General features: G+C 40.4%; 1 protein-coding gene across 1 annotated transcript in view; it reads right to left on the reverse strand.

The window, feature by feature from the left end:
- Positions 1-676: 676 nt before the first annotated feature.
- Positions 677-18,577, reverse strand: part of DRAP1 (DR1 associated protein 1) — a 37,542-nt gene continuing 19,641 nt past the window's right edge. The window contains exons 2-7 of the mRNA XM_073605222.1: positions 16,520-16,592; positions 9,530-9,623; positions 6,130-6,249; positions 5,880-5,970; positions 5,699-5,787; positions 677-970 (exon numbers count right to left, since the gene is read on the reverse strand). Of these exons, the coding sequence (XP_073461323.1) occupies positions 838-970; positions 5,699-5,787; positions 5,880-5,970; positions 6,130-6,249; positions 9,530-9,623; positions 16,520-16,592 (600 nt within the window). The 3' untranslated portion in view covers positions 677-837. The remainder of the gene's footprint in view (positions 971-5,698; positions 5,788-5,879; positions 5,971-6,129; positions 6,250-9,529; positions 9,624-16,519; positions 16,593-18,577) is intronic.

An 18,577-nucleotide genomic window follows, 5' to 3' on the forward strand; every position in this document is an offset into this window, starting at 1 on the left:
GAGGGCTGATCTCATTTCTTGAGGCCAAAAAATGCTAGGACAGTACAAATACCTCCCAAATGACTCTTTTTTGGAAAATAGACAGTCCAGGGTATTTAGTAAGAGGCATGGCAGGTTTTTTAAAGTTGTAATTTTTGAAAAAAAAAAAAAAAAAAAAGTATTGCCTGAATGAATACAGGGCTCCTCTTGATTGGCTTAGGTGGAGGGGTGGGCGGATGAGGTCATGCTCTCCACCTCAGCTAATCAGAGGAAGCCCTATATTCACTGAGAAAATACAAAGCTTTCTGTCAATGGCTGAGCAGCACTTATCCAGACACAATTTTGATCTGGGAATGGGACAGGAAGTTTTTACAGCTCTAACAGCAAGCCCACCTGTTAGTGAAAAAAATAAATATAGTTTGTTTGGACTAGCTTGGTTCAATCAAACCTGGAGTTAGGCTTTCATCGTGCAAACAATGTAATAAAAAGTGAGTAGGGTAGTTAAAAGAAATGCAAATAATGAGAGGACTCAGAATTAGTTCTAAGAGGAACTCTAACATGTCAATCATTGTACTAACACAGCAAGGGTAAACTAACACCCAACACTAAAATGCATTGTGGATTCTCACAGAAGGGTAGAAAAAAAAAAATAAATTTACAGCTGGATTTGAGGTCTGCATAAATAAAACAACATACATTTTCCTCCACATCCTTTTTTAATAAATTTAAGAACACATTTTTCATTATCACCCCCTCCCCCCAAACCCCAAGGCCCTCGGGCCTAGTTTAAAAACCAAAATAAAACAAAACCAAAGAAGCAAATAAATGAAAACGGAATTAAATGGATCTGGCCAGAGGCTACGAGTCATAATCTTCCTCCTCCTCACAACCAGTGGACAGCAACGGAGCTGGCATAGCGGGCAAAGCAGAAGCTGCTGGGGGCATGACTGGAACAGAATGAAACTGTAGGAACGATGGAGCCGGAGGGGGACTAAAAGAGAAAATAATATGCGGGGGTCAGTAGAACAGCTTTGTGTTAAAACTTACAAAAAACTGTATATAAATAGAATGATGGAGACAAAAAAAAAACAAACAAAAAAAACAACTAAAATAAACATTTTATCAAAGTTAATAAACACCAATAAAAGTGTATTTACACCAGAGTTTCACCACACAATGATAGCACCACAGCACAAACATATTTATAGTTATTTCCTTGTCTAAATTGCCTTGGAAACTTCTAAAGTGAAAGAGCCATTCTGAATGTTTAACTACTTGAGTAACAGCCTGTCATACCCCTTCATTACCAGACCATTTTTCAGTTTTCAGTGCTGGGATACTTAAAAAAAAAAAAATTGGCAATTACTCTGCCATGCAACACTGTACCCAAATTATTTTATATTGTTTTTGTGACAAATACAGCTTTCTTTTTGTGGTATTTATTAACTGCTTTTTGTTTTATTTACTATACAAAAAGGAAAAAAAAAAAAAGAAGCCCAAACATTTTGAAAAAAATGTTTCCCCTGAATTCTGTTAAAATAAAAATGGCAGGACAGTATGAGCACTCCCAAAATTGCCCCTTTTTGGACAGTAAGCACCCCACTTTTTGGAAAAGAAGAAACATGTTGGGAAAGGAGTTTAACCACTTCCCAACCATGCTATAGGCAAAAGACGGCTACAGCGTGGTCGTCCAGTTCTGGGAGGGCGTCCATAGACATCCTCCCTGAACCCTGCGGCATGCATCAAACACGCTCTGTGATAGCTGTGTCCTTCGAGCACAGCTGATCACAGATCGTGGTAAAGGCCAATGCCAGTGGCCCTTTACCATGTGATCAGTTCTGTGCAATCACAGTCGATCACATGTAAACAGACGGTTTTGTCTGCGGGAGGATAAGAGAGCCTTTAACCAGCATGCTTATCAGTACATCAGTGCCATGATTATCAGTGCAGAAGATAAATGACCTATTTGCAAAATTTTAGAACAAAGAAAAGGTTTTTTTGTTAAATTTAATTTAATTTGTTTAGCAAAAAAAAAAAAAAAAAAAAAATACCACCAAAAGAAAGCACTATCTGTCCTAAAATAAAAATAAAAATTTCAAATGGGTACAGTGTTGCACGACGGTGCCATTGTCATTCGCAGTGCGACAGCACTGAAAGATGATAAAAGCTGATAATTGGCCTGGGCAGGAAAGGGGTGAAAGTGCCCAGTATTGAACTAGTTAAAACATGGAGCTTGGTAAAGGTGCACTAAATCTAACAGATACAGAACATAACCAGAGGGTGGAGGAGAAAATGAATGGATCAATGTACAGGTCACATACAGTGGAAAAATGGAGATGTACATAAGGGAGGTGAAGGGTTACTATACAGGTCACAGATAGAAGGTGTAGTGAAAGGGTTAAAAGATCCTTATAGCTGTTGCCCTGTCTGTGCTGCAATCACAGGAACTAATATAGGACTCGATCATTCATTAGCTCCCGTTTCTTCCCTTAGGCCCCTTATACACAGAGGGCGGGCTCCGCCGATCCCCGCTGAGCAGGTGGATGGCTTGCCTGTGTCCGCTCCAATTATGCAGAGTGGACACACACAGCCCGCTCTCCTCTATGGGCGGTCGGATGTAAACAGACTGCCTGTCTCTTTACACTTGGCTGCCATCCAATCCGATCCACCAGGCAGGTGGGGAACAGTTCCCTATCTGTCTGTTTTTAGCAGACAGAATTGGATGTCAACAGACACATGTCTGTTGACACCCACCGCTCCATAGAGGAGACTGAAGAGGCCCATTGGGTCTGCCTAAAAGACTGACAGGCATACCTGATCGGTCCGCCCTTTCTCTGTTGTAAATGGAGGGAGAGGGCTCTCTGATATAAAACACAAGCCTGTGTACATTTCAGATTGCTGTGACTGGTCTCTTCTATGATCAGTGATCAAAAGGTGCAGAGTAGCTCAGATCAGCTCTGCACACTGTGCCTGTGCACGTTTGTTTTTTTTGTTTTAGACCAGGCCTATTCTGACACTTCTCTCCTACATGTAAAAATTGGTATTTTTTCTAGAAAATGACCTAGAACCCCAAAACATTGTTTTTTTAAAGCAAAGGCCCTAGAGAATAAAATGATGGGTGTTGCATTTTTTTTTATGCCACACAGTATTTGTGCAATGGTTTTTCAAACAAATTTGTGGAAAAAATACACTTTTTTGAATTTCAATGCAAAAAAATACAATAGAATACCGAATTGTTTGGTAAAATATAAAAGATAATGTTACACTGAGTAAATGGATACCAAACATGTCACAGTTTGAAACTGTGCACACCTGTGGAATGGTGACATACGATGTAAATTATATTATTAATACACGATTTAAAAGCCTTTACAAGTTGCCACTTTAGATAGCTATTGCATCACATTTGAGGTATCCATGCAAACATCAGATCAAGAGCAGTTTACAGACCGACACAGGCCCGACGCATGCGTTTGCCTTTGCGCTCGAGCACGGGGGCACTTTAATTTTTTTTTTTTTTTTGTACACCTGTGCCTTTACATGCCTTTGATCACTTTTATTATTATAAGGAATGGAAAATGGAAGCAATAAGCAGTGGCAGGTCTTTACTGAACATGATCCAATGCTTTTTATAAACCACTAATGGTTTGTTTACAACCTGCGATATAGATATAGATATAACTATAGCACCGCAATTACAGACTGAGCAGGGTGCTTAAACTAAAATTTGGGGGGGCACATAAAGGCCCTTTGGTAAGATAGGTTTAGAAAGCGTTAATGCATTTAACACCATAGGACACGAGAGAGAACGACAGATCTTCAAACTTCCACAATGATAGAGGCTGAAATGCGCATAAACAAATTGAGGGGCACTGACACTCAAAGAGAGACGTGGTTAAAAGGTAGGCTATACCAAAAGAGGACGCCAGTAAAAAAGGACCTTAGGGGACGGTCACACTGACAGTTCTGTAATAGTTTCCGGTTGCTCCAACCACAGGTTTTTGTCAAATTTACCTGGACAACCTCTACCGCTGTAAGAAGCCTTGTACAGGGGAAGCACTGAATTAACCGGAGATTTCCAGCTAAGCTGGACTGGCGATTAGGATAAGTAGCATCCAGCAGAGGTTCTAACACTGTGTTAAGGTCACCACAGATGATGGTTCGATGGGGATGTAAAACCAACACCTTGTCAAATAGGGTGGTCAAAGGGGGGGATATATAAACTGACAAACAGGTAAGTGACTTCCCTAATAAGTAATACCACAGCCGCATATCTGCCCACTGGGTCTGTAACCATCGACTGAACAGCGCAAAAGAAGGATTTTCTGACCAAAATAGCGACACCTCTTGTATATACCGAGTAGGAGGCATGAATAACTCTCTGGATCCATGGCTTGTGTAATGCATGGACTTTGCTGCCGGTGAGAGGAGTTCCCTGTAAGAAAACGAGGTGTGGTTTGTAACGCTTCAAATATTGAAAAAACAGGGCTCTCTTAATTTTAGAATTTAGACCCCTGACATTCCAGGAAATGAGATTAATAGAATCCATCATCAACTATATTTGGTATGCAAAATGAGATGGAATCTGGTAAGGGAAGAATAATAGCAAAGCCAACTAGCACCTCCCTGGCAGCCAAGCACCCAGCATACACTGCAAATAACAGTAGATGGTATAGACAGAAGATAAAAAAAAACAAAAAAATCTGAGCTATCATCAAAAAAAGGTTGGGGCCCACAGGAGCCCTAAATTATGGTTAAAAGAAAAAAAAGTAACAGTCCCTGCAAATACCCTGTTGCTAGGGGCCGCTGAACCGTGCCAGTAGGTGGCCAAAAAAACAAGGTGGGCCATATATAACATTTTCTAAAGTGGAGAAATAGAGGGGTGGGGAAGATGCTGGGGTTGAGCTCCTACAGGGAGAGGTAGTGCGCGTCTGCATCCAGGGTGGTGCCGCCGAGCATCCAGGAATACAGAGTGTGAGAAACAGTGCAATGACACCGCAGACAGCGCCATTCATCTGGAAGCAAAAGGCCAGGGCTGGTGAGGTACAGCGGGGAAAGTCAATGTGGGTGCCAGAGAGATACACTGCCCAGGGTAATGACCAACATGTGAGGCAGGATGAGCAAGCCCCAGGCAAAAAAAAAAAAACAGGAAGGAAAGCCACAAAGGGATTGAAAAGACAGCAGAGTGATTCAGATGGTTTCCAACCAAGCAGCTGCGTCGTCTGGGGTTTCGAAGAATTTCATAGATCCGTCATAGACTACTTGGAGCTACCTGGGATAAAGCATGTTGTAGGTGTAACCCTTCACTCAAAAGACATCTGCGAACATCCTGGAAGGTTCTCCGAAGGTGCTGGACCTCTGCGTAGTAGTCTGGAAGCAGCACAACCCTGGTGTTCTCAAAATGAAGTTGCGGCTTGTTTCAAGTTGTGGTCAAGATGCAATCTTGATAGTTCAAGAACCTTACCAAAAACAGCCTAGGATTGGCACCAGGGCGACTAGGGCCCATAGGAACTTGATGCACCTGTTCGACTACATAGGCCGAAGAAACCAACGTCAATTTCAGGAGGGCCTTAAAAACCTACTCACTATCCTCACATTTCTCCGCAAGCAGTTCTCCGCATCCTCCGCCCAATCACACTTGAATTGAACTTCATGGTTCCCGCATGGAAGCAATATTGTCTTTAATTAGGTCAAATCTGAGAAAGAAACAGGAATTTACCTTTGAAATGTTGCATGTGATTGCATATTTGCAGTTGGAGTCATACACATTTCTTCTTCACCTTCTGTATCGGTGCCTTCAGAATCATCCTGTTAACATACAGTATTACATAATATTCAAAATTAATCAGGATACAAAAATAAGAGGCCACTAGCAGATTCTACTAAAAATAAAGCCCTACCTCTTGCTCTGAATCTGTTTCAGATTGCTTTTTGTCTTTTCCCTTCATAGTTGTACCACCATTCTTTCGGCTGCTTCCAGGTTTTCGGCCTCTTGGGGAACATAAAATAAAATATGTTTTTTGTGATGCTCAAAGTATGCTCATAAATCACAGGGAAGACTCAAAAAACAATGCCCAATTACCTCTGGTCATACAAAAATGTTAGCAATTTGCACAGTAAAGGTAGGAAATGAAGGTTTAAACATCCTACCTTCGTGATACTCTCTCCCCTTCTGTGTGATTGTCTTCTGTCTCGCCCTGCATATCTGGGACTGTTGCAACAAGATCCTTTAAGAAATCAAACTGCTGTTCAAGTTCTATACACTGTTTCCTGTGAAAGGCAGAAAAAAGTAGAATGATATATATGTCAGTGGTAGCCAAGCTGTATACTCTAGGGGGCCCGCATATGCCTCAACTTTTGGCAAGCATTGCTGCATAATGCACAATTATTCCAAGAAAAAAAAATGAATCGCATTGACAAGTATAGTAGCCATGATTACCAGCCTTGAACACCTGAAGGAAGAGTATGTGCTGTAAGCACAACGGATGAGGAGTTACAGGTACCAATCCCAACTAATACACTTCTTGCAGTAATTAGGAATGCACTTGGGTTTACACCATATACCTCTGTATGTCTGTGTTAAGACTAGGTTCACATATAGGTGTGTAAATTGCACACATTCCCGCACCTCCAGCCAAAACACGCTGCTTTTTAGCAGACGCACAGAGGTGCCATTCATTCTTAATGGCACACCCCCATGCATCTGAAAATGCAGTGCGTTTGATTGCGGGAAATCACTTGGTGCAGAAGCACCACGCAATTTCCATGCAGCTGCGATTATAAATATCTGCAGGGACCCTTTTTCTACAGGTACATCAGCCCATTCAAAGGAATAGCTTGCTGAACCCACGCAAACACGAGCTGCACCAACTGCATATGTGTGAACCTAGCCAGGGCCGATGCAAGGATTTTAGCTGCTAAAATATCGTATATACATTGACTAGCCAAACAGATGTCACAGGCAAAATAATACATCTGCTGCTTATCTCCAAGTCTCTCACAAGTCCTGTATAAAATAGGAAATTTGTATATAAAATCAGTGAGAGATCTTTTCAATCTAAAATTTGAAAGGCAGATAAATCTGAAATTTGGCAGGAGCTGTATATGTATTTTGCCAAGGCAGCATATGATTTCTTTACGTGTTATACTTTAGGAGAAAATTAACATGTTTCTGTGTTTTCATTTCAACATCTGAATGAATACATATTTAAATCATTCAGCATTATTTGGACAGCTGATTGTCAAATAGAGGATGTTAAGAGTAAACCTGCAATACAGCAAATGCAGAGACTGCAACCACTGACCTCCTTCTGATACCTGGCATGCTGACCTACTGGCTTTGGACTTTCGGAACCACTAACCCACAACAAGCAAACAAAATAAATGGAGAAAAGTCAGAAATTCCTATGCGCATACATGATGCTATCCAGTAGTTTCAGAAAGTTCAGCAATGCCTGTCTCCATGTCCCTCTCATAACAGGTTTACCTAAAAAATATGGAGGACAGTGACCTGGAATGTACAGAATCTAGACAGCCTCTTTAGGGGTGAAAAAAGTAAAATATATGACCACACACACACACACACACACACACGTAACTTTAGTCAGAAAATTAAGATCATTTCCGACTGGCCCCTTTTGCAGGTATAACTATGGAAAACATAAAAAGTGCTGTTTAAAATCCAGTAATATGCTGTCTCACCCTGCTCTGCACACGCTGAGTTGCTCTCCATTTTTTGGCACTTTGACGAAAATCAGAGCCACTAGAGGCCGATCTGCTGACAGCCTAAAATTTTACAGCTACTCAGGGGCTCTGGGCTTCAGTAACATGGTAGCCTCCAGCAGGAAAAACAGGAACAATGCTGGAGGCAGTTTACAGCAAACACTAATTTTGGTAAATTATTAATGCGGAATGTATGTTCCTTGCTAAAAACATTTTTTGTCAAGTTGTTTAGGTTAAAGTTCTGCTTTAATAGCTGGTTGAACCTCCTTTGGCAGCAATGACTTCAAGCATACACTTTCAGTAGCTCTGGATCAAACCTGCACAACGTTCAGGAGGAATTTTTGACCATTCCGCTTCACAGAACTGCTTCACCTCATGTTTGTAGGATGTTTGGTGTGAAAGACTCTCTTGAAGTCATTCAACAGCATCTCTATGGCGGTAAAGTCCGGGCCACTCCAAATGGCATATTTTCTTTTTCTGCCTGTGGTGGATTTACTTTAATGCTTAGGGCCATTTCCTGCTACATCACCCAACTTCTACTAAGCTTCGCCACACTGACGTTATCCTGTAGGATATTTTGGTAAATTTGGGAATTAGTTTTTCCCTCGATGATGGTAAGTGGTCTAGGCCCTGAGGCAGAAAAACAAGCCCAAATCATGAAGTTTTCTCCACCATACTTCACCGTTGGGATGATGTATTGATGTTGGTTAATTGTGCCCTTTCTGCGCCATACATTTCACAGTAGCGTTGTGGTTTGCCATGGTGGCCTTTGGCAAACTTCAGCAAGCAGCAATGTTTTCTTTTGGAGAGCAGAGGCTTCCTCTGTGGTGTTCCTGCCATGGATACCCTACCTGTCCAAAAACGTACATATGTTAGACGCATGAACAGGGGTATCAGCCAGTTTCAATGAGGTCTTCATGTCTTTAGCTGTTATTCATGGGTTTTTCTTTACCTCATGGATGACCCTGCGTTGTGCCTTGGGCATCATCTATGATTGGTGCCCACTTCTAGGAAGAGTAGCCACAGTACTAAACTGTCTGCTGATGGATGCCTAAGCACTGAGATTGCTTTGTATCACTTTCCAGCCTTATGCAGATCAATTACTCTTGATCATATGTCTTCAGAGAGCTCCTTTTTGCGAGGCATGGTTCACATCAGCTGATGCTTCCTATGAACAGCAATCTTAAAATGTTCGAGTATCTTTCATCATTCAAAGTAGCTCTAAACCACACATCCAAATTCATTTCATTAGCTGGACTCCAGGTGAGCAAATTACTGACTCCAATTAGCTTTTGTTGAAGTAATCAGTCTATAGCTTCACTTACTTTTTCCTCCAACACTGCAGTGAATGTTAAATGGGTGTGTTCAATAAAAACACAAACAATTTCAGTTTCTTGTGTCATCAGCTTAAGCACTGTGGGGTTGATTTACTAAAACTGGAGGGTGCAAAATCTGGTGCAGCTGTGCATGGTAGCCAATCAGCTTCTAATTTCAGCTTGTTCTATTGGGTTTTGACCAAAAAACCTGGAAGCTGATTGGTTTCTATGCAGAGCTGCACCAGATTTTGCACTCTCCAGTTTTAGTAAATTAACCCCATTGTGTTTGTCTACTGTTGTGACTTAGATGAGGATTAGATCACATTTTATGGCAAATTACTACAAAAAAAAAAAAAAAAAAGTTAATTCCAAGGGGTTCACATACTTTTTCTTGAGATATATATATTTTTTTATTACACACACATTCATATACACGCAAACACACACACACACACACACACACACACATATACAAACATACACACACACACACACACACACACACAACTTACAGGTGTGATGTAGTCATGGTCTTGGCACTTCGAGACTGTGTAACCTGACAGGCCTTCTTTAAGAGTGACTCCAGGAACAACTCTAGTGCACGAGCTAGGACTGTGTCAAGGAGTACAAGTCAATCAGTATTTAAAAATACCATTTAAAGAGTGAACCTTCTTCCAAGATACAAATAACTTGCAAGGGCAAGCTTGCTGAATCCACATGAAAAAGGTCTGCTTTAACCAGCTCCTCTCTAGATCTACACTGCATCCAAGCGCCACACACAAAAAATGCTAATTCATTTTTAACATTCTAAGAAAACTCACCCATCCATCCAAGTCTCCATTTTTTATTTTGCCGAAAAATGACTTAAAAAACTTTCCCCTATCATTTTGAGTAAGGGCAGATGATTCATGTAGCGTTTACTTCCTGGAATCCATCTGCCCTTAGCTCGGACATGCAGGCAGGAGGGTGTGCTTATCTGAGAAAACCCATCCTTCCCTCCAGAAAAAATATACAAGCTATACAATGCAAGTAGTTAAAGCCCATTTAAAGCCTTAGGTTTTTTACTTGTTATGTAGCTAGGCTACAGAACATATTAAAGGATATGGTATTTTTTTAATTATTTTTACCAGGTGTATGAATTTTTGATTTGTAAAAGCTACTTGCCAGCAGCATACTGGAGAGCTGGACTGCTGCTCTCACACAGGGGGTCTCCAGCGGTCAAACATTTCCTGAGATGTGGTTGTTGATTGGAGCACTGGGCAGTAAAACACAAAAAACACAAAAAAAACTGAGGCTTCAAATGGGATTTAAGATACAAAATACTTAGAAAATAAATTGTCATCACTAAATTGCAGTGCCAAACCACTTCTAGCCATCACAAGCAACATTTAAAGACAATGACAGATCCCATCTATACTGCAACCCACTTGTATAGCAGTGGAAGACAATAGAACAGCTGCGTGAAAGCAATTTGATAAATTACAGCATTTTACATTTTCATTCTGCTTCTATAGGCCTCACGTGTGACAGCAACATCTCAAGAATGTACTATTTTGCAAAGAGTGGGCGGAAACAGACACACCTAAGATTCAGATAGTTTGATTCAGGCTTTTGTTTTCTTTTACAACAAAAAGTTTCTGCAACCTTTGTTCTGTTTCATTGCTCCCCGCCTGTGCCTTCTCAAATAAAAGGTCTTCGCTGTCTGCTAGCCAGAAGGAAGGACATGCATTTTAATATCTATCTATCTATCTATCTATCTATATACATACATACATACACACATACATACATACATACATACTGGAAGGCAATCCTGATTACATTCCCCCCACTCCTCTTTTACCAACTGGACAAACAGAGAGACAAATGTTAACAAAACCTTCATTAAAAAAACATCATAATACTTACAACACTTTCAGGGCGTGCATGAATCAAACATTTTTCAGGACTGAAGCAACAACCACGAGTAGAGGTCGACCGATATGGGTTTTTCTCTGGCCGATGCCGATATTTACAAATCGCGGTGGCCGATATGTGATGCCGATTTTTTTGGGCCGATATATTAGGCCAATTTTTTTTTTTTTCTTTTTTTTTTTTTTTTTTTTTACCTTCATCTCATAAAATCTAACAGTTAGACCCCTTTCACAATGGGGCGTTTTTCAGGCGCTTTTGGGCTAAAAATAGCACCTGTAAAGTGCCTGTCAAACAGCTCCCCTGCAGTCTCAGTGTGAAAGCCCGAGTGCTTTCACACTGAGGCGATGTGCTGGCAGTGATGTTAAAAAAGTCCTGCAAGCAGCATCTTTGGAGCGGTGTATACCACCACTCCTGCCCATTGAAATGAATGCGCACCGCTGCCGAAGCGCCTGCAAAGCGTTTCGGCAGCGGCGCTTCAGGGGCGCATTTAACCCCTTCCTCGGCCGCTAGCTGGGTTATAAGCGCCCTGCTAGCAGCCGAATAGCGCCGCTAAAATGATGGTAAAGAGCCGCTAAAACTAGCAGCGTTTTACCGTCAACGCATGCCCGCTCCAGTGTGAAAGCAACCTTCAGTGATACAGAAATTTTTTTACATTTAAACATTTATTAAACAAAACAAACCTCCAATCAGTTCACTTGTATGTAGAATTTAGATAAAAAAAATATATAAAAAAACACCTCTCTTAAATATTAAATACACAAAAACAGGTAATCAAAACTTCTGGATGAAAAAAAAAAAAAAAAAAAAAAAAAAAAAAGGACTTTACTGCTTAGTTTTTTTTTAAATTTATTAGTGTATTTTTTTTTTTTTAAATTGCATTTGAAAGACCACTGCGCAAATATCGTGTGACATAAAATATTGCAACAACCGCTATTTTATTCCCTAGAGTCTCTGCTAAAAAAAATATATATATAATGTTTGGGGGTTCTAAGTGATTTTCTAGCATAAAATACAGGATTTTTACTTGTAAGCAACAAATGTCAGAAAAGATTTAGTCTTTAAATGGTTAAACTGAGAACTTCTACACACAATTTAGTTCATTCAGAAGTGTAAACATTGTATCCTTCAGGTTCTTTTTATCAGATTTGGCAGGCTGCCCAGAGAGGGGGAGAAGTCGCTTCACACAGGCAACTTACACTGACTTCTATTACAGAAGTCTTTTGCAAGTCGCGCTGAAGTTATATCGGCTTTTTTTTATCAGCACAATCGGCCGATGCCGATTAAGTAAAAAACCCCAAATATCGGCCGATATATCGGCCGGCCGATATATCGGTCGACCTCTAACCACGAGTGAGACACACATTATTAGTACCCAACTAATGGCCCAATATGCACAAATAGTGACAGTGAAAATAAAGTAAATACAAAGTAAAATACAGTCAAGGCCAACAATATTGTCACCCCTGCATTTCTGTCAGATAATGCACCTCTTCGCCCAGAAAATTGTTGCAATGATAAATGTTTAGGCATTTTCATGTTTATTCCTTTTGTTTGTATTGGTATGACACAAAAAAGTGGAGAAACAAAAAGCCAAATTTGACACATTCCATGCAAAACCCCAAAAAATGGAATTGACAAAATTATTTGCACCTTCTCAAAATTTTAAGTAATAATTGCAGTCCAAGTTTGTGATGCGCCTGTTATTTTTTAATAAAACTCACCTGTATCAATTAACAGGTGCTGAAAATATACTGTAGATATCACACCGGCAACCAGTTAAAATGGTGAAAAATTGACTCAACCTTTCTGTGTGTCTCGGTGTTCCACGCGGAGCATGGAGAAGAGAAAAAGCAGCAAAGAATGGTCTGAGGATTTTAGAACAAAAATTGTGGAAAAGCATGGACAACCTCAAAGTTATAAAGTCCATCTTCAGAGATCTTAATGTTTCTGTGTCCACTGTGCGCAACAATATCAAGAAATTTACAGCCCATGGCACTATAGCTAATCTCCCAGGACGTGGACGAAAGAGAAATATTGATCAAGATTGCAACAAAAGATTGTTCAAATGGTGGATAAAGAACCTTGAGCAACTTCCAGACTAATTCAAGCTGACCTTCAGGCACAAAGTACAACTGTGTCAGCTCACACTATAAGTTGCAATCTGAATGAAAAGGGATGCTATGGTAGGAGACCCAGGAGGACCCCACTGCTGACACAGAAACATAAAAAGCCAGATTGGAGCTTGATAAAATCCTTTTGGAAGAATATGCTGTGGACAGACGAAACAAAATTACAGCTTTTTGATAAAGCCCATCATTCTATTGTTTTCAGAAAAAGAAATGAGGCCTTTAAAGAAAGGAATACAGTCCCTACAGTCAAACATGGTGGAGGTTCACTGATGTTTTGGGGTTGCTTTGCTGCTTCAGGAACTGGATGTCTTGACTGTGTGCATGGCATTATGAAATTTGAAGACTACCAAAGAATTCTGGGGTGCAATGTAGGGCCCAGTGTTAGAAAGTTGGGTCTCCGTCAGAGGCCATGGGTCTTGCAGCAGGACAATGACCTAAAGCACACGTCAAAAAGCACCCAAAAAGGGTTCAAGACAAAAGCACTGGAGAGTACTGAACTTGCCAGCAATGAGTCCAGATCTAAATCCCATAGAGCATTTGTGGAGAGATCTCAAAACAGTAGTTGGGAAAAGGAACCCTTCCAATCTGAGAGACCTGAAGCAGTTGGCCAAAGAATAGTAGGCCAAAATTCCAGTAGAGATGTGTAAGAATTTCATTGATGGTTACAGGAAACAATTGATTTCAGTTATTTTTTCCAAGGGGTGTGCTACAAAATATTGAATTGAGGGTGCCAATAATTTTGTCCAGTCCATTTTTGGAGTTTTGCGTGGAATGTGTCAGATTTGGCTTTTTGTTTCTCCGCTTTTTTGTGTCATACCAATACAAACAAAAGAAATAAACATGAGAATGCCTAAACATTTGTAATTGCAACAATTTTATGGGTGAAGTGGTGCATTATCTGACTGAAATGCAGGGGTGATGATATTATTGGCCACGACTGCATGCAAGCTGAGGCATGTGAAAGGATGCAATGCGAGTAGATAGCGTCAATGAGAATAAAGTAGATGCATATGAAATGTAAGGTTAAGTAGTAGCGATAGAGCCAAGAAGAAAACAGGTACACTTTATACTGATGATGGTGAAAGTAATCATATAAAGAAAAGAAAGTAAAGAATGCAGAGGAAAATAAAAAGGACAAGGCAAAAGAAAGATTGTAAAAGAAAAGTTTGCTGGTTTGCCAGAGACTAGAGCAGGCTTTCCTATATACTCCTGTTACCCATTAATGTGGTTCTAAAGGCAGAACTTTTTTTTACCTTAAAAGGATAAGTTGACCTTTTCAGAAAAAAGAATAAATGCACATTTTTTTGCAGGTAAAAAAAAATGTGCATTTATTATTTTTTGTTGCAGGAGCCTGTAAAGCATTGCAACAGCGATCAGCAGATCACTGATACCATGCATGTCTCCTGCAGACCCCTCAGTGTATCTGCTTCCTCGTACGAGGAAGCCAATACATGCTGACAGGAAGAATGAATGAACTACCACAGCGCCATGGTAGTTCATTGAACACTACAAGCCGACAGCCGCAAAGGCTGCCGGACATTGTGGCTTTCCATTTAGAGAGCGCTGTGAATGAGTGACGTGGGCGGAGCCCCACACAGCCACGTTTTTTTTTTTTGACAGCCAGCGGGTTGAGCAGAACCCCCGCTAGCTGGCACAGTGGGGAGGTGCGGGGGCCAGTGCATTCATAACAGGTTACAGCCCAAATATGGGTGTAACATGTTATGAAAGGTGAACTTATCCTTTAATGCACCCTACAACAAGGTAAAAAATGTGCCGTTGGTTATATATCCCCCTCTCCGCCAGTTATACTTACCTGAGTTGTATCTCAATTTAGGGCTGTGCCCAAGTGCAGCTAAGTCCTCTCCTCACAAGACTCATCATCAAATTCTGTGATGAGGGAGCAGAGGAGGGGCTGAGACGCAGCCCGGCTTGGGAGAGAGCCAACAGGTGCGCCCCCATAGAAAGCAGCTTCTTATGGTAATGTAACCAGCAAAGGAGGTGGTGAGAAAGCCGGTGGGGCACCCCAGAAGAGAAGGTTTGAGGCTGCTCTGTGCAATACCAGAGCAGGTAAATAGAACATCTTTATTATTTTAATTTAAAAAAAAAGATAGAGCTTTACAATCAATTTACATTTTTCTCAATGTCCTCTCCCCAACCATTGTTCTTTTACCATCTTTCATCTGCCATGTCCACTTATTTTACACAGTGATTTTTACTTTCAGGCTTCATGAACACAGCTGTACAGCATGCAGAGTCTGCGTATTCACACTCCCAGTATTGGAAACTGATGCATAGAGCTGTCCATTGGGATTAATTAGAAAATGCAATTGTACGCAGTAATGCGGCAGGGGTTCCGTAAAGCACAAATGAACACTCTCTGCATTTGAAGCATATGTCCGGGCGCTTTACACAACCCCAGGCTCATAACTGCATACAGCCACGTTTTCTAAAGTCATCTTATTAGGCTGGGCTGTATGTGGCAGCTGTGGGTCCCAAGGAGACCCATTACACAGGCTCTGCATATTAGATGGCGCTTGTACGGCCATGTGTATGAAGCCTTAAGCTGGCCATGCACTACACAACTTTCTTGTTCAATTTCCTTTAGATTTACCTTCAACTATGTACTGTAGTGCTAGGGCCTGCCTGATTGCATACAAATTGAAAGTGCTTAGCTTTGACCTCACTGTATATGGATTTGGTAAATCTAAAGAAAAATTGTAGAAGAAAATTGTAGAACATACGGTCATCCCTAGACCTGTATTACATTCCCTGCTATTCAAATAAAGTGTATCCATTACTGTGCTTTTTGGCACAACTGCAAATTATACTGTTTTCATTAATTATTGTCAGAAATTGATATTTTTGACAATTAGAAATATATTTTAACCCAAAAAGTAAACCATATCAGATATTTACTGCATGTTTTAAGTAATGTTTTAGACCTGATAAAAGGGAACATTCAGAACCCCTGAAAAATGTGTTGGGCTTTCTGCTGAACAAAACGTATAATAAAATTTTTTAGAACCTATAAACTGGATGGCGCTTTCCTCTCTGCACATTAAACTGATCTGAGATACGAGCTGACCTACAGCCCTTGTCTTTCAGAGAGTTGACTAAAAGAAATTTCCCCCACATCAAATACAACTACCTGGATTAAGGGCCGGTTCACACCATAGAAACGCAGTCCGTATGCATTTCTGATGCGCTCTGGTGCATTTTTCCCCTCTTTTCATCTTCAACTCAAATAGGGACATGTGCATTCTAGTGCATTTGTGCTGCGTTTTGCCTCGTTCCAGTAGAGTTCAGTGCAGAAAAAAAAACTCAGCATGTTCTCCTTTTTTTTTTTCTGCACTGGAACTGACTGCACTGGTGTCAGCTATACATTCTTTAGTCCCCCTAAACCGCAAACCCTAAAAACATATTGCTTATCAATACACGTCATGCATATCAAAAGGATACAAATTATGACAGGAACAGCAGCAGCAACTTTGCCTATTTCTTCATCCGTTTGCATAATCTTCTTAATTCGTGCCTGCAAATCAAAAACAGTATATCAGAATAATGACAAAACTAACCAACTCCAAAAAGTAAAAGAAAAAAAAAAAAAAATAGGATTTTTGTACATACTGTAAAATAGTTTTCTTAGATCCCAATGAGGGACACAGCTTTATTTATAATATGTAAGCAAAGGTTATACACCACGCTACAGGAGAAACCTACATGCAGGCCAGCCTCTTAGAAGCTATAACCCCTTCCAACACCTGCTCAAGATTAGCAAGCACAGAATATGAGGGGAGGAAGATGTGCCAATCAATGGACTCCAAGAAAAAGGATTTTACATAGAGTTCAAAAAAGTCTTATTTTTTCTATCGTCTATTGAAGGACACAGCTTTATTCATAATACCCAACCAAGGAATGTCCAAAAGTAGCCCAAACTGAGGGGCAGGCGCGCCAAAAGCATACAAACAAACCAGCTCAAAAAGAAAAAATAACCCAAACCAAAGGGAATGAGGTAGCTACTTGCAAAACTTTTCTTCTGAAGCTAACATCGGACAACGCTTGCTGAGAAAATCTGCCGGACAGTTCTCCACTCCAGGGAAGTGAACCATGGAGATTCCTCCAACTTACAAGTAGATTTCAATGCAACATTTTACTCGGCAACTATGTTGAAAATGGGGTTTAATGACCATAAATGTAGAGTTTTGCAAAAGGGGCTAAAAACATGCATGCATCATAGACTCTAGGAGTACAACAAGGGGAGTCAATGGTTAAGAAGGATGTGGGTGTTCTGTTAGATCAAAGATTTAAAATGTAATTCCAGTCAAATTCTAACTAAGGCTAAATCTACTCCTACCCCATTCTAAGACTATTCTATCTACCCTGTGAAAGAAAAGATACCTATACTTAGCTATTCTGAAGCTGCTCTGGTCCAATCACACGATCAGGTCTAAGCGCCAGCTTCATTGTAGAGGAGAGGCAGAGACAACGGCTGCAGAGCCTGGGTAGAATTCCAGAATATATCAAATTTTTCTTAAAACTGCTCCAACCCTCCCCCTAACCCCCCTATACTATATGACCTGTGAAAAAGATCTGTATTCTTAACTTTTTTCAGGCTGCTCCAGTCCGGTCATGTGATCTCCCTTGTGTCAGCTACATGGAAGATTGCTTGACAATGGTTGGAATGCCTGAGCGGTTACGGTTACTTCACCCATAGGCTTACTATAGCACATCTGTTGTCAACGCTCCCGCTCTTCCTCAAAAGCTGCCGATCTGAAAATCAGTAAGTATACAGATCTTTCTTCCACAGGTTAGTTAGCATAGGTGTTAGGGCCGGGCCGCAGTAAACTGCTTCCCCAGTGAGAGCAGAAGGAACTCAATAAACATACATTCCCTGTTCCCTCCTGCGACTAATGACCCCGGAAGCGATGTGTATTTAGTCACAGCTAGTGTAGCTGAGGATTCAGCTGTTAAAACACGATCTGTGCTTGCATAGCTGTGTTGGAGAACAGGGGAGACCTAACAGAGTAAATAAATTGTGATATTATATTGTGTTTGCTTGCACTAAAAGTCACTTTAGTGCATTTTTCCTGAGAATATGCATTTGATACATAACTGCACAAATATTGTGGAACATAAATTGCAGCCATCACCATTTTATTTTCCAGGGACTGTGCTATTAGAAAATAGATACACTATTTGGGGGGTTTACAGTAATTTCTAGCAAAAAATTCAGATTTTAACGCGTGCAAAAAATGTTGAATTGGAGAGACCACAGTTTTAGTTTTAAGTTCATTACCTGAGAGGTCACGTGGCTTATTTTCTCTATTAATTCTGCAATATTCTATTGTAAATTGTATGGCGTGTGGGTGTGTGTTTATTTATTAAATAATAGTTATAGATTAGTGCGCACTCGCAATCATGTTTTATTCATGTTTAATAGCTTCGTTATTCAAAAATCATTCAATGTTTCTGAAAACAACAAAAGAAACATTTTTCTGTAATGTATTTATTTCTTGC

This window comes from Aquarana catesbeiana, linkage group LG11 (assembly GCF_042186555.1).
Source record: "Aquarana catesbeiana isolate 2022-GZ linkage group LG11, ASM4218655v1, whole genome shotgun sequence".
Classification (NCBI taxonomy): Eukaryota; Metazoa; Chordata; class Amphibia; order Anura; family Ranidae; genus Aquarana; species Aquarana catesbeiana.